Source organism: Patiria miniata, unplaced genomic scaffold, assembly GCF_015706575.1.
Source record: "Patiria miniata isolate m_02_andy unplaced genomic scaffold, ASM1570657v1 HiC_scaffold_3, whole genome shotgun sequence".
Lineage (NCBI taxonomy): Eukaryota > Metazoa > Echinodermata > Asteroidea > Valvatida > Asterinidae > Patiria > Patiria miniata.
The window spans coordinates 27,274,942-27,295,002 of record NW_024037069.1 but is presented as its reverse complement, the minus strand read 5'-3'; the positions used below and the strand labels follow the sequence as shown (position 1 = coordinate 27,295,002).

Below are 20,061 nucleotides of genomic sequence, written 5' to 3'. Positions count from 1 at the left end.
GCTTGTAGATATTTTTTATTAGGGGATTACGTGAGGAGAATAAAAACACAGCTGTTTCTAAACTTCACTTTTCGCTTTATTAATTTATTAAGTCGTACATGTATTTAACTACATTAAACCTGTCGCAACTGACATTGGGCAGCCAGGGGAGGGTGAGATTTTGAAAGGGAGCAAAATGACATTTATCGCGTTTTGGAAATAACCTTTTCAAATACAATGCTCTAATACCAAAATAGAAACTTTGCATCAAACAATACAAGAATCTTCCAGTACTTTCTTTGTTTATCTTGTAAAAACTGAGTAATACCAAATTTTCTAGAGTGGGATCTAATGGGGGCGGAGTTAGGGGGTCTTAACCCCCCCCCCCCCACCTTGCCACCCAAACAAAGAAGAAAATCATGCAGAAAATGGCAACAAATGCCTGCTAAATCCCCCTCTTGGAAACTTACACTCGGGTAAATGTGCCATTTATAAGCTTTTCCGACACAAGAATTTTAAATTAGCGGATTCATTTTTAAAGTTTCCTGTGAATTATTATTTTTTCTATCCTGCAGTTTTCATGGCAGTGGCATGCATATTTTATTAAAGGAAGATGGCTAGCTTTACTTTAGCCACCGTAATGTCGGGCTTAACAATTCAGAGCCTGTGTGAAAATTAAATAAATACTGATAAAGCTTGTCTATGAACCACACACAGCCAAATAGGTAAGCAGACATGCAGTCACGGCACTTGTAATAAAAAACAAGTCCATTACAAGTCACTCACTGGTCGCCAAGTCCGAATAGTCAACTCACAAGCTATTCCAATGAACTGTGTTAAAGTCATTTCATGGTATAATTCTACCCGTGCTACTTGAGACTGGACTTGTGAGGTACCCGCGATCCATCAGCTAGGAGAACCTTGACTGCAACACGGCAGGAAAGCCGGACGTCTCACTAAACAGTCTTAATCTGTTCATGTGATCGGTGATGGAAGACAAACGTGACTCGGTTGGTTTCAAGCGCCTGCTTCAGGACCACGTCTGGGATTCCCCGCTTGCTGGCGCAGTGGTTCCAGTGGGCCAGGTCACTGTTGCAGTCCGTGCCCGCTGGCGGCGGGCGTGCCTGGATGCTGTTGACACAGCGACGGCATTTGATCCTTTGAAAAAAAAAAAAAGTAGGACAAGTAGATTAGATTGATTTGCACAAGTGAACCATTAAGATGTCACCACACAGAGGCCAATGGACCTTTGTGCCTGTCCCTCAAGCAGAGTGCATAGACCAATCAGATCATGACTTTTGGTCAGGTGTATGCAAACAAACGGTGGGTGGGGCTTAGTGTCTTCAAATGGGCAGCAATGGCACTTAAGAGCCGGACTCTGACCCCGACTTGTAGTCACTGTTGAGGACGGGGCTTTCTTTAGTGACGGGAATGGTTATTGGGCACTGTTTAATGATGATCACCTCAATGTGGCAAATATTGACTGATTTTGAAGATTATACTTGAAACAATCAACAATCATGGAAAACTAAATATGGGGAGTTTCAGTCGTAAAAAATAAAAGTTAAAAAGCTGCTCCACCTCTCAACTAAAAGCCAGAAGCAAAATAAGAGCCGTCGGGAGCATCTGCTACGCGCCCGTTTAGATGACATTAAGGAATACAGCCGTATCATGACGTGGAGCTTTACCGCGACGTAAAAAAAAAAAAAGGCCTTTTTTGTTTACTGCCTCATTGACACAGTTTATGGCATTCCCAGCATTCTTGTGCTAGACTTGTGCCACCAACGATCACTTTTTTCATAAATGCGGGAGAGAGTTGCCACTTATTTGTTAACAGGTATAATAATGGACAAGTCCCATGAAAGAGGGACGCACAGGCGGTGGAGCACAGAATTCATGATCGTGAGGTTGTGAGTTCGAGCCCCATCGTGGACATGCGTGTTGTGCCCTTGAGTAAGGCACTTTACCTCAATTACCCCTCTCAACCCAGGTGTTAAATGGGTACCGGCATTATTCAATGCTGGGAAGGTAACAGACTCGCTGTGGAGGAGGTGTGGCGATCCCCCCACAGCAGCATATGAGTCTGGCCCAATCGCTAATGAAAGAGAGATGGGCACTCCGTTCCTGTGAACACAGGTTCGTCCCCTTTACTTTTACGATGAAAGAGCAATATTATGGTCAGGCAAAGTGACTGAGTTTTAACAAGATTTTGTTAATCCTACGTTGATGCAAGCTTCAAGCACTTACTTGTCATGCGTATCACTGATGGTGGACTCATTGAGAGGAAACAGGTCTCGTAGCTGATCCAGGGAGAAGTGCCTTTCCACATCCTCCTCATTGTCTACTACGCAGCTGGACAGAGCCTTCTTGTGGGCCTGACGCTGGAAAATCTTCTCTTCTATCGTTCCCGTCTGACAAATTACACCCAAAGAAGCAAAAATAAAAAAGAAGTCAGTCAGAGGTGCCCTTGATTCCAACAAAACTGCTAAAGCAATATGTGACCGGCTCCACAAAAAATTATGTCGCAAAAAAAAGTGAAATAGAGTTATATACATGGTTGGAAAGCCCACAATGTAAGCTTTCATTTAGAGCTCCATAGTCCCTCCCATTCTGAAGATATCATGTAATTGCATATTATTTACTTCCTTGGAGATAAATTACACAACTGAGAAAACAGGCTCTGAAATAGCTGACCTTGTTGTAGAACAACAGAATGATGCACACAAAACGGTTGTTTTTGACCACTTTGTTCAGCAAAATCAACATTTCTGTGAATGAAACCTGAAACTGTAGGTATTAAAGATGTCATTCATGACAAAAATGAAGATCATATTTTGACGAAATTGTCACCCTCTCAATGTTGAGCGGGCCATTACACAATAATGCTCAGCGCGACTTAATAGCCTTTTTTGTGGAGCCGGTCACATATACATGCTTGGCAAAAGTCAGCCAGGAACCATTCACAACCTTCTAAGGGCCCCTCTCAAATTTCCAGCAATGAAGTTATCAGTATTGGCGAGTCAAGCAGTTGCTACCAGCTCGACCTGTTTACTCACGGCCAGCAGCCGATAGATGAAGCACTCTTTCTTCTGTCCATCCCGCCAGACCCTTGCCATGGCCTGGTCATCGTTGGCCGGATTCCAGTCAGGGTCAAACATGACCAAGCGGTTGGCTCCGATCAGGTTCAGACCGCAGCCTCCCGCCTTGCTGCTAAGCATGAAGATGAACTCAGGACTCTGTGTAGATAAAAGGCAACAAAGGGAGGCTAAGTTATGGACCTATTAAACCAAAAAAAAATTTAAAAATTGGAACGCTACACATTTGCTGAGTACAGAAGACAATTGCTTCAAAGAAAAAATAGGTAAAAGGCACGTAGGAATGTTTGCAATTACCCAGAAATGTTCCCAGCAATAAACAGACAAAACCCTTGCTTAAAGTGAAAACAGGACTGGTATCAAAAACCCTGAAGAAAATTTTGGCTTGAAATGAATGAAGGTGGTTTAAGAAAATGTGCCTGTGGGCACAGTTATTTGCATGCGTTACCAACTAAATCTAGTTACGAGGCCTCAAAATCCGTGTATACATTTCCCCTTTTTAAAAATAAATATAACCACTCATTGAGCTGAAACTTGAGCTGAAACTTCAACAAGTTAAATATAATATATATAAATATTTTCCATGCTTCTCTACGATTTGACTAATTTTGTTGCTTCAAACAAAAAAATGCACAAAAAGGAAATGATCCTACGTATCCTTAGTGGGCAAAGTTTGGCCTTGAGAGTTTTGACCTGATGGATCTTGCTACACTGAGCAGGCTTGTCATCTTCACAAGCTTTGCGTGTTGCTGCGTTAAGCAGGGTTTCTAGTCCAAATACCCCAGGGTGTTAGGGTTAAACAGGCCTTACCGTGGGACTGTTGAATTTGTCAACTATCTTGGCCCGTTTCTTGATGGACATGCTGCCGTCCAGACGCACAAAGATGTAACCCCTGAGTCTGCAGAGCTGCTCAAACAGGTCCAGCGTCTGGGTGTAGTTGGACACCAAGACCACCTTGTCGCTGGTCGTGGTACGAGTTACCGCCAAGAGGTAGTCCAGCACTAGCATCTTGCCTGGACACAACATGGATGGCAAATCAAAGACGTCAAAATAGGAGATTATGTTAAGGGCATAGCTGACTAAAAGTGAACCCAGCTGGTTTCTGATTGTTGTTTATTCATTGAAAATGACCTTTAGAAATTTACGATGTGGATATTTTTTTATTTGTCTGTTACCCGATAGATCTGGTTGGAGCTTCCCCGGTCTGTAATTATCAGGAAATAGTTGGAGAGAATCTTCAAAGCCGCCGTCCCCGTCACGACACTTGTCATACACTAAGGCTGGATCTGCAAAAGAAATTGTGTGACGTCGTGATAAAATGCACTAAAATCTGGATAATAATAAAGCTTGTGTCCAAATGTCTATGTCCGGGTCCATCCAGTTACTAAAGAGAGGCAAGTGCGGGTGAAGTGGCTTGCCCAAGGCAGACTTGTATGACTCGTGACTCGGACTCGAGTCTGACTCGAGTCACATTTTTAATGACTCGGACTCGGACTCCAGTCACTCTGACTTACGACTCGGACTCGGACCCAGGGCTATGGACTCGGACTTGGACTCGAACTGACTTGTGACTCGACGGGAATTACTGCACTGCACATGCGCACATAGGCCTACGTAAGTCGATCGTTTTCTCTACTGTGCAATACATGTACAGGGCGCTCGATGCAGTGCATGCGTGGCCGTGGCCGGTTACCGATATATTGATTAAAGAAATCAATGTACCGAAACTTGTACCCCGCCGTCCGCACGTAATACTGCATTGGTGCAAGATTGATAGGGTAAGGTACCAGACTTTTCTTGTCAGACGTCCTGTCGGTCACACGTGTATTGCTGTCGCATCGCGATAACGCGATATGAAAAGTCTGCTGATCTGCACGGGTTTATTGGGTTATTTCACACTTAACAAAATATAGAAGTCTAAAAAACATATTTGAAACACCTGAACTTTAAATGCAAAAGTTAGGCCAATACCAGTTTTGTCCGAATTGCCTTTATAACTGTTTTTGCAAATGAACTCTTCATTTTCTGAAAAAAATTAGAGAAAAGCTGTGGGGAAAATGGAAATTTACAGCACCTGAAATGTACGTATTTCCAATACAATATCAAAGGTGACTCTGAATCTCTGAATTCCCTAAAATGTACGTTTTTCCAATACAATGTTAGACGTGACTCATGACTCGGACTTGGACTCGACCTGGAGGACTCGGGACTCAGACTCGAGAAATGTGACTCGGACTCGGACTTGGACTTGATGTTTCGTGACTCGAATACAAGTCTTGCCCAAGGACACAAGATGGGGCCAGCAGCTGGATTTAAACCCCTGTTCCTCCACCAACACTCCACCCCAACTTGTGATGTACTTGCAAGATTACAATACTGCTGAGCTCCACACTCCTGTGATCAATTCCTCCTTGTGAATTAGGAAGGATCTTGGGAGGGATAGGTTCAGGGAGTGACTTACGATTGCAGAGTTTCTTGAGTTGTGTGATTGCTGACAGCGACGATGCGGCGGGCTTGCCTTTGGAGGCTGCAGTGCACTCCCTCATCTTACTGTCAACGTACTGCTTGTAGAGGGCGTTTTGCAGGGGCGTCAAGTTGCAACACACAACCTGCTCGACTGTGAATTGAAAAAAAGGGCATCAATCCATTTTCTTTTTGGACTTTCAGATTCAGCCAATATATAGTGGCCTTTAAAGTCACGTTTTTTTTTAAATTTTATTTTCTTCAAATAGACTGCAAAGGGAAAGTGACTTGGTACATTATGATACGTAAATATTGAGCAAAGGAATTGATTGGAGCAGGCTTTGAACCCGTGACCTCCGGATTGCCATTCCACTGCTTTACAAACTGAGCTATCCAGCTCTATGTTGGCGGTTCCTCCACTTTATCAATGTCTTCGTTCAAAAGTGCTAGTCAGAAGCCATAAAGTATAATCATATGTGCCATGTAGCCAGGAATCACACTCAAAATCACGATGCTAGCAAAATTGGCAATGCTGCAAACCCGGGAAATAGCAAATGGGAATCAATCAACTCTATATATTAAATTTATTTTGGCAATAACTGTTTGACTTATCAAACCTTTTTTTTTTTTGATAAATGGTTTCCTTTATGTTTTACCCTTTCTACAATGTACTACATTTTCAAATGGACATTTAGTAACAAGGAGAGAGAAAGAAGTACTATGGAATTCAAAGGTCAACTCACTTTTGACTGGAAGATACTTTGTAAGGAGAGCAGCTGAAATGAAACCAAAAAAAAACACAATAAATTGTGGGATTGACCATGCTGAATGATGTATGGAAACACCTGGAATACTAGTGGAATGCATGTATCCATAACCAATTGCAACAGTTTTGTATCAAACTCTGCTCCCAAACCCGACCAACCCAACCCCAATACCTCCCCCCCCCAAAAAAAAGATTAAAACTTCATTTCTTACAACACCCGTTAACTATGTGAACCTGTCAATCTTTGTCAATATTCCAAATCTGTTACCTACTTGAAAATAAGTTAAATCAATTTGCCAAAAAAAGGTCATAGCTCAAACTTTGTACTTGGAACTCACATGTCCGTCTGATGATGCACTTGTTAACCAATGCTGCAAGCTATTTGCATGAAAATTAAAAAAAAAATGAACAAGAAACATACATAAACAATTCATAGGCACTATAGACCAATCTTAGTCCGCTGTCACTGTACCCTCACGAAGGCCCCCTTCAATGATGAAAGCATCGTAACTAAACACCCTGTGAAACTATTCTGCATGGTTTGCTGTCATTTGGAAGCAATCACGAAGTGTTGATGATTTCCAATGATTATGGCGACCATAGCACTCTGTATTTCGAAAAATCAGTCAAAGGGAGACAATTTAGACATTGGTGGCAACAAACAGACCGGTCCTTTTCAATTGTTTACGTCACATTAAGCTATTAAGTGCGCCTGCTCAGTATGACATAAACAATGGAAAAAGGACCGGTCTGTTTGCTGCCACCAGCATCTCAAAAGTCTCCCATTAACTGATTTTTTTGAAATACAGAGTGCTATGGTCAAAATAGTGTTTCCTGATGAAAAGGATGTGGTTGGTTTTGAACTGTTTTCTCGAAAAAGTGTAATATTCACTGAGCTGAAACTTTAAGATTAGTTGTTAAACGTTCTTCTTTGGATTTTTGAGTATTGTTATTATTGGAAACAAACAAAATGCATGAAAAGCAAATGATTCTATATGCATTTAAATCTGTGGAAGCGTATACAGCCTTATCAGGACTTGGCATGTCGTACCTCCAGCAGTTTTTCTTGCCCCTTCTGTTTGTCCTTATCAGTGCAGCTGGCATCTCGTCCTCTCAGGATAGGCAGCTCAAACTTCCTCTTAAACTCGGACGCCGTCCCTGCAAAAAGAAGACACTTCATAAGGAACATTCACCATTGGACCTATCACTACAGGAGTGGATCAAGAGGGTTTTGCGTCAAGACACACCCCCCCCCCCCCAATCTGTAGATACTCCGCTGATCTGACCCCGGACTATCAGGTTTTATAGGGATTCCTTGTCAGACCCTATTCTGGAGTCACTTGGGTTGATGTAAGCATCTTAGATCGTTGAGTGATGTTAGAGTAGAAATCAAGTATCCAGAAAAAAAACCTAGGGTGCCATTTATTTCCTTCCAGGAGGAGGGCCGTGTATTTTTCAAATAATTTAGTATTTGACTATTTAATCAACTGCAATTTTTTTTTACTCCAGTTTTTGTTGTTGTTTTTTTGTTGACACCACTACAGAGGCAAAAAGTATGGGAACCAAAAAAGTAACAAGGGACGCCATTATACAAAGACAACAGTTTTTAGGTTTTTCATTTCCTTTGAAAACTACAGAACAACACATGGTTCATCTGCTATAAAAGAAGTCAAAGCCAGAAACGATGTCATAGTTTCAGAAAAGGCCAACGTCATAACACAAAAATCTAAAAATCACTAAACAACCATATACTCCTTCTCTGACATCGCAAACATCTTTGGCAAGTCTGTCCAAAAAAACCTGACTCCAAAATCTTACCCAGGATTCCCCGGTTGACAAAATGGACGAGGCTGAAGTACTCCAGCAGGTCATTCTGGATGGGAGTACCGGATAAGAGGACGCGTCGCTTGGCATTCATGGCGTTCAGTGCCTGGTAGGTCTGGTTCTCTGAGTTCTTCAATCGATGACCCTTGAAAATGAAACTTTTAGTCATTTTCAGTCATGCATGGGCACTGTTTGTCCTTCCTTAACCCTAATCCTCCAAAACCCTCCTGCCGCGGTTTTGGATGATTTTAGAGGATTGAGGATGAATGGCAAAGATGTATTGCTTGTGGAGGATGCATTGTGTCAAGCCAGCAGGCCATATCCTGCATTGGTTATGTTCAGCCATGCATAAATCATTCCTGCGTTTTTCTCATATTTCATCCGCACTGCTTCTAAATGCTATTCGCACTGCCTCAAACCATAGCAGTAATTGGCAGAGGATTTTGGAGGAATGAGGCAGTGGTCACCCTCCACAGACTAAATTCAAGAAAATAACGGATAATTTTGGAGGATTTAGGTTGAATCCAATTTTTTCTTGGTGGCACAATTGGAGGATTTTGCAGGATTGAGGATTGAGCATCCTAGCCAGAGGGTCTATAGGGAGTTAGGGTTAAGCCTTTCGCTCTTAGACATCAATTTAAATAGATGGTGTGGGCCAACCCTCCCTCTCTGCCCGGCAAATTCAGCTATGCCATCACAGCAGTCAAAATCAATCAAGTGACTGTTTTGAATCCCCAGGTTAATTTGATATAGCCATGCTTTGACTGGAGGTGATTGATATGCCAGCTGTACCTACCATTTACCTCTTTTGTCTATTGATGGAATTTGACTAGTCACAGTGTTTACTGATTTTTTTTTCAATAACCTGTATTCAAATGCATGGCAAGGGAAGTGGAAGAAAATGTTCACTTTAAATTAAGGACATGCCTCTTTCCCATGTAGAAACCTCTCCTTCCTTATACTTTCCAAAGATTATGATTATTTTCTTCCTTTTTCCTGTTAGTTCTTCCATCTCAGTGCCAATTGACTTTGCACAATTGTTCTAGTTTAAACAGTAGACCATCAATTTCTACCTTTTACCCTTGACTACACGCAGACGCCTCCATATGATCATACATTAAAAAAAAATGGCCAAAAAAAAAAAATTCCCTACCTACCTACCCTATTTTTGAATGCCATGTAATCGGAAGCAGAACTATATTTTGTTTGGCCTAATTGATCATATAATTTGTGTCCAAATTGAATACTTTTACAACCAAATGCTTGGAATGCATTGGAATGGCAGTATACATTACAGCGGTGATCTACTATAGTTTAAATTTTGAATCAGTCTTTCGTTGTGGATGTTGGCTGTTACCTCATCACATATGACGAGCCCCACGGAGCCTCTGTGCAGGGTCTCGGCGTGCAGACGGAATGTCTCGTAGGATATGATGAGAATGGGGTTGAGTATGCGACGACCTTTTTGAGTCAAAAACGATTCTGCAAGGAGAGAAAATCAATGCACTGGTAAGAATTCTCAGTGAAAAACAAAATCAGATAACAAAGCAATTTTTAGTTCTAGTATATTCTATGTACTTGAACTAACATTCAAGGGGTACATGTATTTAAAGTCCAATTACAAGTGACTGTGATTGCCGACCACTTTCCTAAACTCTGAAAAATCTTCTCAAAGTGGATTAAGGGATCTACAAGAATTATGGTTCAGGGGTGTGAGTGACCACTGATAAAAATAGCTGAAAACAGCTGAAAAAGGTGCAAAAAAGCTGAACTTTGGAAATCTTTGGAAAACTTTGGTACACAGCAAGTGAGGGAAAAAAGCTGAAATCCAAAACAAAAAAAGCTGAAATCAGCTTTAAAGCTGAGATTTCACACCCCTGATGGTTAGAGGCATACAGGATCATTTGCTTTTCATGCATTTTGTTTGTTTCCAATAATAACACCACTCTACATGCTCTAAATCCAAAGAAGAATGTTCGCAACCTAACCTGGTGAAGTTTCGGCCTAGTGGAAATAACACGTTTCGAGGAAACAGTGAAAAACCATGCACAACCTTTTGACCATGAAACACCATTTTGTCAATAGCATTCTTTACTTCCAGAAATTAGTCAACTGACTAATTGTTGCAAATCACCTATTTCTTGATTTCTTTTAAATCACAGCAACTTCAAGTTTTCTTTAAAAAAGCCCACACTTTTAGGCAACATTTGCGATTCATTTCAGTTTCAGCCAGTCTTTTTGTAAGAATGGATTTCCTCAACTCACCAAGGTTTGCGTCAATCTCTTTCTTGGAGCCTGAGTCAATGGCCAAGGCGTTGAGCTTACTGCCCAGCCACTTGCTGATCTCATTGTGCCAATTCTACAAAGGAACAAAGAAATAAAGGAAGGCTTTAAGGTTTCAGGAGAGAATTTCCATGGTCATTCTGAAGAAACTTATAGGCCACGTTATCAGCAGGCAAAACAAACATGGGACCCCCATCCATACCTTGACGAGACTGGACGGAGCAACTATCACAACCTTGTCCAGTTCTGGCTTGGCTGTAAAACGACACAAAGACAAATGATGAGCGCTGGTGTCTATGGGAATTTTAATACAGGGGTGCATCGCCAAACAACAATTATTGAAAGACTACAGAAATTAAGAATGAGTTTTGGAAGCATGCTTACCATCTGGGCTTTGCTTCAGCAGCGTCCAGATGAGAGTAATGCACTGGAGAGTCTTACCAAGGCCCTGAAACAATGTGGGAATAATAATGTAAGAAAAACCACCAGGCACAAGTTGGTACAGTGGTACAAATGTGACATGTTGAATCTCTGAAAATGTGGTGTTTGAGGATTGGCAACACAACATTTATTACTGGAAATTGAAGAAAAAAAAGTCCTGACCATTTCATCAGCCATGATGCAACCAAAGCTGTCGTCGATACGTCTGCCTGTCACACAATCCCACAGAAACTTAACACCCTGGGAACAAACGCACAAAATTAGGAAAACTTAGTTAACGACTTGCTAAAACATTAAAACGTTTTCTACCACACATTTATATTAAAAATCCAACTCAAACTTGTATTAAGCTCAGATGGATAGTTAATAGTTTTTACAAAACAATGTTTACAATTGTGTGATGTTTGAAATTCATGAACACAGAGTAAAGTGGCTGTTCCAAGAACCGACTTACCTCCCTCTGGTGAGGACGAAGAACTTTGGAGAGTAAAGGGTCAACAACAACTAAAATGAAAGCAAATATTTTTAAGTAATGTCAACAATAAAAAACTCATCCATTCATTGACGATAAAATGCTTTAAAAACGACAGAAAATGTTTAACTGAAAAAGGAATTAGTTTTATTAATTAGCTTAGAATTTTTCACAGACTGTTTTCCAATTTAGACTGCAATGACTCTTCCACTGTGCAAGAGTTACTAATCGAAAGAAATATTGGTTCTTTATTCTACTCACCGTGGACTTCCATTTTTTCTCTGTAACAGAAGAAACAAAATTTTAATTAATAAAAACAAGTTCTCAATTCATTTTTTCTTCTCGTCATGGCTGAATTCCAATGTATGTGCACTGAACATGGAAGGATACTCTTAAGAATGTTTAGTAGAAGGGAGATTATTACCAACACTTGTTTCTTTGGCTAGTGCAGCTGGATGTAAGTTAGTGTTGGGCCACGACTTTGTTGTGTTTGATGTACGCAATCACCTACCGCAAGAAGGCCTTATCACAATGAATCACTGTCATCCACGAACCGCTATCACAACAACGTCTGAGGAAGTCTTGTAAAATCTCCCCCTGAAATATGGGGGAAGGCAGTGCACGGGGAAAGCATTGCACATGCCACATCTGCAGGCAAATATGGTCCGTTTTTTTACTCATGCCTACTACACAAGAGCAGCCCTGAATTTGCACAAAAGTCTGGTAGCATCTTGTACGCTTACTGGCTGAAGTTGCAGAATTTGGTTCGGAGCTAACAGGCAAGGTGTTGAATGCGCGCTGAATACATTCAAGATTCCCAAGATTCCCAAGATGTTGAGGTACATTTTGACAACGCCCTCTTTTGGAAGGATAACACATATCTGACATATACTAAGACAATGACGACGTCTTGACCAAAAAAGACTAGATGCGAGTGGACCTTTGGATAAAATGGAGTAAGAAGAGCAAAGATCAAACCTGTCTATTGTCAGCTGCTCCTGAGCCGAGACCTGCTCGGGTGCATACAGCACGAGGGCGCCCTCCTCAAAGGGGTCATGGAGGGGCTGCCGCAAACCCTGGCGTCGGATACCGAGACCTCTTGAGGCAAGTGTGGGTCCTACATGCGGGGAGTGAAGAGGAAAATCTAATGAATGAATTCATCAGTGGCTTCTGAAGACCGGTATTCCCCTCCCCACCCCTCTGCTTTGAACTACAAAATTAAAGAAACCTTGACTGTGGACTCCATACGCAAATAAGAGTGGGCACTTTTGAGATCCCAGTGGATGGAGCACATGCACTGCATGCTCATACTGGAGGGCGCGTGTACAGCCCAAAGTACCTACATCTAATTTTATTCTGACTGTGCAAAAGAGGTTGTAGCATCTTCTTGTGAGCATCAAGCGTCGTTGGCAATGTGTTTGAATGTCTCTCCCAGTGGTCTCCCCACAACTCTCCTTTTCTCACTGTGGAGCAGTGTGGAGGGGGGTACTTGTACACGGAGCCCATAACGATTGCAACAAGCAGGGTCTAGATTTCTGTGGTTACGTGGAATGGAACGGAGCACCAATGTAGGTAATTCTGTAGGTTGTGGGTTCGGGTCCAGCCTATGGGGTTCTGGTGCATATGTGTGTCTCTAGTTCTGGGCAGGACATTTTGCCATTGTAAAATCCACACCTTTGAGGACGAACATGTTTAGTTACTTATTTCAGCTGATTTAACTTTAGCTGTATACTCCGCAGTGAGCTGAGCTTGTTTTCAGATGGTTTTATGGGTCCAGTGACAAAGGGCAGTAGTGATGTACATTGTAGCAGCACCAGTACTGGTGAATATGTGTGCTTCACAAAAGCACATTATTATTTACAAATAACGTTGTTAATTACTCCAGCAATTTGATGGATTGATACATTGTGAGCTGAACTACTTACCTTTGTAGTTGGGAATTGGGACCTTGAAGGGTCGGGAGAGGATACTCCTGATCATATCCTCCTAGAAAATGACAACAACAACAAAAATCAGTGATAAGTTAATACAACCCAAACATAAAACCTACAAAATGCCCTAAGCACAAGAAGGTAACAACGAAAATTCTTGAACAAATACAAATATGAAGTCTTTACCCATTAGGACTTTTTATTTTGATTTTAGACATGGCTATTGCTGCTACCAGAGGGCCAGCCTAGTACAATGGTAGCACCTGACTCACTGGCCGACTGTCACTTGTCACTTGGACATTCTTAAGTCTAATCTTGGCCACAAAATTGACTAAGATGACTAGTAGGATGCACTTGGGTGAACTGTGGATATGACTAGCCAATATTAACAGCTCTCTTCAGTTACACTGCAAGCGCAGGTGGTGGGGTAAACAACGTATATGATAAACTTTAAATGCTCTACTTGTATATGCAACGCAATAGGGTGTCCATGAATACGATAGCTTTTGCTGATCTCTTTTTTTTACCAATCTTGAACAATGGGGGGGGGGAACTAAACATCCTTACTCGCAGCTCAGAAGCTAAAATTCAAAGGATGTGGCTACAACGTGGCCGATCGATCCGAAGGCATGTAAAGGCGCCTTAGGCTGCCGCCATATGACCCATGTCCGACCACAGAGCACAGCCAGAGATCGAAAGTGTTGATTTTTCCGGAGGGAGGACAACCGGAGAACCCGGAGAAAAACCCTCGCGGCACAGGAGAGAATCAAATGAACAACTCTTCTCACATATGGTCCGAGCTGGGAATCGAACCCGGGCCACAGTGGTGAGAGGCGAGCACTTTATGCACTAGCCTGACTGACTGACTGATAGATTGACTGACTGACTCCCCTACAACGACTTCGACTGGTATTAGACTGGTGGATAGAGCTAGGCAGTGATTACCCTGTAATGCATATAAATTGCTAAATCCAGCTTACTATGAAAACCAGATACGCGAAAAACTTCCAGTGAATAGCCCTCCAGAATCAATTGAAAAAAAAAAATGTCTTGCTTTTATTTTTCCCCAAAAAGTATTTGTTAAGCTGTCATCCATGGGGCAACTGGTGGCTCTTAAACTGGAAAAAAATATGAAGAAAGTAATTTTACAGCAGCTTTTTAAAACTACATACATGAGAAGATCTTGCAGGGCTGGCACCAGCATTGTTCAGCATGTTCAGCGGTCTTCGCATGATGGACGTGAACCCCGGACCGGGCGATGGCTTCTGGGATGCTCCATCTGAGAGCTTGGACTTCTTACGAGGCCCCGTCTGTTAATAAAATAATAAAAAAATAGATTCATAACTGATGAGATGAGACTGTCAAGAAATGGGCTACATGAACAGAAATTTCACAAGTACTGCATTGAAATATTTAATAGATACCATTCTGTATCTTACAAACTTAATTCAAAGACAGAAATTTGCTAAGACAGAAATGAAAGCCTTCTGTTTGTTAACAAATCAAACATTCAAAGATGGGTGTCATGCATACATTTTTTTAACCCATTTGACGTTTGACAAACCAGCAGCTGTTGTATATTTTTTTTGGTAATAATGTGCCTTTTACAATGAACAAGCTTCGAAACTTTTTTGGTTACATTAGTTAAGTACTAGAGGTTGGGTGCTATTGGGTTTTTTGGTTTTTTTTTTTTATTTTACTAAACTGAGTGGTGAGCTATAAGTATCCAGCAGCATTTTAAACTTTACTTGCCTTGGTCAAGGCGTTCAATGATAGTGTCTGATGATGATCGATGGTCGGTCGCTAGCGCTAACATAAGCAGTAGCTGCGCAAAATGCACTCACTACTTTTCCATCGATAATCAGAAACTATCGTTGAATGCCTTGACCAAGCCTACATACAGCTCCACCAGACTGTTCTTCCAAAATGGTGTCTCTCTAGACCTTGCAGTTGGACCATTTTGCAAAACATTTCGTCAGCTTCTCAGACTGTAAATGTCAGACATTTAAGCTGATTTTGTTTTGCCTAATTGGTGTCTACATGTGTAGGCCTACCTTGTTATAAGCAGTATCATCCCCCTGCGCATGTTCAGCAGCACTCTTTCTTTTGCCGTTGTGTCGGTCAGTCTGAGCTAGACGACTGGGTGCCAGGCTTCTCAACTGGTCATGATGGGATTCGTAAACAAAAAGACAAAAATTGATAAATTTTAACGATCTCTGACGAAAGAAATCGTATTTTTAGACTTTTATACCGTGTATAAAGCTGTGGAAATAGTCAATGAGTCCAAGTGGCGGCCATTTTGAAAAAAGCTGGTTACCATCTTGAAAAATAGCCCGGCCGCGTTGTCTTGAAAAATGTGTCGGGCGGCCATTTTGAAAAGAAAAAAAAAAAAAAAAGGGCCTCCTCCTTCCTTTTTGTCAAAGAGGCAGGACGCTAAACATGTTTTTTTTTTATTTTGCCTAAGTAGGCTATATTCTTTTATTTATCAAATTTTTTAACATAATTTAAAAAAAAAAGAAGAATGTCATGAATATCTTGCAGTTGATGCCACTGTCGCTGTCACGCCCCAACTATCGCATCGGTCCCAACTATAGTTGGGACTGTCCCAACTATAGTGCGGCAGTTGGGTCGGCCCAACTATAGTTAGGACTGGAGTTGCGCCGGATGCTTCATGCTTGATAGATCTTGTTGGATTAAATGTTCCGCGGCGCTGGCACCGTGTATTCGTCGTGCATGCATGCCGCAAGGCTGGCCGGTCACGTGGTACTGCCTAGTTGGATGAGTTGTCCAGCTGCTGGGTTGATTGTCCAGCAACATTTTGCAAAATTCAAAGATTGCCATGGCCGGCCAACTATAGATGGGCCCCACCCATAGCTAATGTCAAAGGTCCCAAGTAAAGTCGGACAGTATGTAACAGAGCTGTATGGAATGTTTTACAGTCGTCGTACATCAATGTAAACTATAGTTGGGACCGCCAAATAAAAATATTGCGGTGGCCCAACTACAGATGGTCCCCACCCATAGATAATTTCATTGGTCCCAAGTAAAGTCAGATGTGTATTAGAGTTGTAGGGAATGTTTTATAATCGTACAACAATGTACACTATAGTTGGGACCGCAAAATAAAAAGATTGGAGTGGCCCAACTATAGATTCGCCCCCTCAATAACTAATTTCAGTGGTCCCCAGTAAAGTCAGACGTGTATCAGAGCTGTAGGGAACGTTTTACAGTTGTACTTCAATGTAAACTATAGTTGGGACCCCGCAAAATAAAAAGATCGGAGTGGCCCAACTATAGATGGGCCAGCCCAACAGTGGAACTTACAGTTGGGACCGTCCCAACTATAGTTGGTACAGGCCCAACTATAGTTGGGCCAGCCCAACTGTGGAACTACAGTTGGGACAGGCCCAACTATAGTTGGGACAGGCCCAACTATAGTTGGGACCGATGCGATAGTTGGGGCGTGACATCATCATGGTCATGGCAAAAAAATTCAAAGTAATTTTCTGCTTATGGCTAGACTTAGTCACGTCATGTTTCACAAATTTGTGATTTTTTTTTATGGAGGCCGGGGAGGGGTGGGGGAAACATTTGCTATGTATAGCATGAGTAACTCCTGCTGACATGCTTATCAGGAATTCACACGTGTAAACATGTTAGGCCTAGTACATGTACATGTGAATTCCTGATGAGCATATGTCAGCGACTCAACGAGAGTTACTCAAGACTGATGCATGATGACAGGTAGCTGGAGTTACCCAGCCCCCACTAAATGACAACCCAATGATACAATTTAGGGCTGGGTTACTCCTAGAACTATGAGGCTCCGCGTATCACGCGGAGCCTCATAGTTCTAGGAGTAGGGCTGGGTAACTCCAGCTAGATGACAGGGACATAATTTCACAGAATCTCAAACTCAAAGTGCAAGTTGTAATATTGTGAATGTACTGTAATACAGAATTTATAAAAACTTACAACTTACGAACAAACCTTACCATTTCAGATTATTAGAGCTGGAGAAAGTCTCTTGTAATCAGTCACGAATCTTGTGTAGGCATAGACTAGTACAAATGTAATAGAGTTACTCAAGCTAAACTCGCACTTCTTCAGACTCAGTGACTGTTGTTATTCAAGCATGATCGAGGATGAAATGATTCAACTTCAAGCCTAACTGTACATTCGTCCCAGCCAGCATTTTCGACCTTTTGTGAAACGTAAACGATACAACAAAAGCCTTTCAATTACCGGCAGCTATCTATAAACATGACCTTACATGAATATCAATGGCCACTGCAAGAAAAACAGGACATTTGGAAATAATGGAAGCATTTATTCACCGCGCGTATTGCAAATGTCCCGCACAAAACAGTCGGCACAAACCGAAACACCGCCCTCTATCGACAAGCAGACGGATTGTATTGTAGGGAAGTTGCGTCAATCAAAGTTTCGAAAAAGTGTCCGCAGTCCGCCAACCTCCGGCTCCAATCCCATGGTGATTTAACTCTCTTTCCCTTATTCGTTTGGGAACAGAAAAATCAGTGCAAACAATGCAAAAACCTACCTTTGAGTTGTCCAAGCCAAGCGATGGAGACAATTCCGTCCAGTGATTCGCACCATGATTGTCAAACTGGAAGCTAGGCCTGATTTCATGTTCGTCCCTGTGGTCCGTGCTGTAACCCACTATAATGACTCTATAGCTCAGAATAGCTGATTCAACTTGACTCCAAACTCAAAAATGATGTTTAAAAGATGATCTTTTGCAAAACAAAATTGGTTTTGGTGGTCAGAAATTGCCTCAGATTGCAACACAGATCGTCTAGAATCCAAAAATGTTCGGGGCCGACCCCTTGCCGTTAGGACTTCGCACTTATTTGCGCTCGCATACAGCTTGTTCAAAGTTATGACCCCCCCCCCCACTTTTGCCGGAGAAGCGATTGACGCCCTTCATTATATTATAAAGGAAGTCAATACATATAGCAGGAGGTAAAAGTGGCTATTTTTAGCCAGGTTCAGTTTGTTCAAGGATAAGCATGGCCGGAAAAAAAACAGTTCGGCCATTATTTTGTTTGCCAACTTCCTCTTTCTCCAAAGAAAGAAATCTCGTTGTGTGCTCAGAAGAAACATCACGGCACTCGTTCATTGTGCTTCCTTATCAGTCGTTTACGTACGGAACCCTTCCGCTTAGTTTCAATACAACGATTTACAATGTACATGGAAGGATCTTCTTTTTTTTAAAGGAATTATTTTTTCCTTTATTTCAAATTCGTTTTTTTTTTTCAAGCTCGTCGTTCCATGACATGCAGCATTAAAAAACCCACTTCAATAAGCAATTAACAAAGTTCCTTGTCAATCGTACACGGAAATCTTCCTCTTTATTTTAAAATAACGATGAACCCAAGTTACACAAACATTTTCCTGTCGCAGCCTAAATAGGCATACGCCTCCCGCCCGAACTCGTAGCCACAAAAACCAGATTCCGACAAAGCCACAAACAGACTTATAAGCTTGTGCGAAGTGGTCCTGTGATCTGAATAAAACGGTTACACCTATATTCCGACACCCCTTTGTTCTGACTGCACATAGTCTTATTCTTATCCCTAACCGGAAGTAACAAAATCTTATGTGCGCGGTTAAAAATGTCCGTAAATTTACGGACTCTGTAAAGTGAAATATTCCGTATTTTTGGCCGTAATTTTACGGATTTTCCGTAAATGCAAATATTAATTATGCTAATTAGCGTGATTACAATCAACCACATTTGCCCAAACACCTTCACATAATAAAGTACATCTAAGTACATACAACCGTGTACACATGTCCAGACTCGTGTTAAGGGTCTCTTCATTTTACGGAATAAAAACTTTTCCGGAAATTTTGCTGCAGGAATACGGAACGCTATTTTTTTTGCTGGCAGCAAAATTTACGGAACAAAGTTTTCATTCCATAAAATAAAGAGACCCTTAACATGAGTTTGGACATGTGTACACGGTTGTGGATGAAATAACAATATGTACTTAGATGTACTTTATTATGTGTGTTTGTGCCGATGTGGTTGATTGTAATCACGCTAATTAGCATAATTAATATTTCCATTTACGGAAAGTCCGTAAAATTACAGCAAAAATATGGAATATTTCAGTTTACGGAGTCCGTAAATTTACGGACATTTTTAACAGTGCGGGGTGTCGGAACGAAGGGTGTCGGAACCTCGAGCAGTCACCCATACTTGTTTGCAGTTCTTTATCAATTAATTCGCTTAATTTCGTGTTTTGGGGTTTTCTTAGTGACCACGTTGGATTCGCCAGTTTTTGCACATGATCAATGTTTGTAAGGCAAAGCATGACAAATACAACTGAACTCTTCAGTAGAGTTACAAATTCTACAAAGTGCGCTTTATTCACCTTCAAAGTTTCAAATTATTTTACGCGTAAAAATAAATTGATACATTTTCTTGTTTACGTTTAATTGTGAAGGCACATTTGGCTACATTAAATGCGCCATATCTGATTAAAATAAAATGGAATAAAAGGTACTTACCAATTTGATGCATTTATTTTTATTTGCTTAGTTTATACGTTTTAACATTGTATCCTGATTATAACAAAGGTACGTCAAGATAACTTTCATTATTCTATAAAAGGAAGTTCGCTGCTGTTTAAATTCCTAATAATTTACATAAGAAAACGGAGTGTGCTAAATAATTACTCTTGGTTAATAATTCTAAAAGTGCGATCACCTCGGATGAGGCTAAACTGTATACATACTGTTTACACATATTTATGAAGTGTTATAAAGGGAATACTGCCA

General features: G+C 41.3%; 1 protein-coding gene across 1 annotated transcript; it reads right to left on the bottom strand.

The window, feature by feature from the left end:
- Nucleotides 1-52: 52 nt before the first annotated feature.
- On the bottom strand, nucleotides 53-17,640 carry LOC119737564 (DNA repair and recombination protein RAD54-like). Its single transcript, XM_038212014.1, has 22 exons — nucleotides 17,250-17,640; nucleotides 15,309-15,413; nucleotides 14,427-14,564; nucleotides 13,249-13,309; nucleotides 12,302-12,440; nucleotides 11,585-11,604; nucleotides 11,306-11,355; nucleotides 11,014-11,091; nucleotides 10,795-10,858; nucleotides 10,613-10,665; nucleotides 10,393-10,486; nucleotides 9,485-9,609; nucleotides 8,122-8,272; nucleotides 7,355-7,461; nucleotides 6,642-6,681; nucleotides 6,281-6,313; nucleotides 5,536-5,691; nucleotides 4,250-4,360; nucleotides 3,885-4,087; nucleotides 3,036-3,215; nucleotides 2,227-2,390; nucleotides 53-1,137 (listed from the first exon to the last, which is right to left on the bottom strand). Exons 1-22 carry the CDS (start codon nucleotides 17,250-17,252, stop codon nucleotides 936-938), a joined length of 2,277 nt encoding a protein of 758 aa, XP_038067942.1. The 5' UTR covers nucleotides 17,253-17,640; the 3' UTR covers nucleotides 53-935.
- Nucleotides 17,641-20,061: the final 2,421 nt, after the last annotated feature.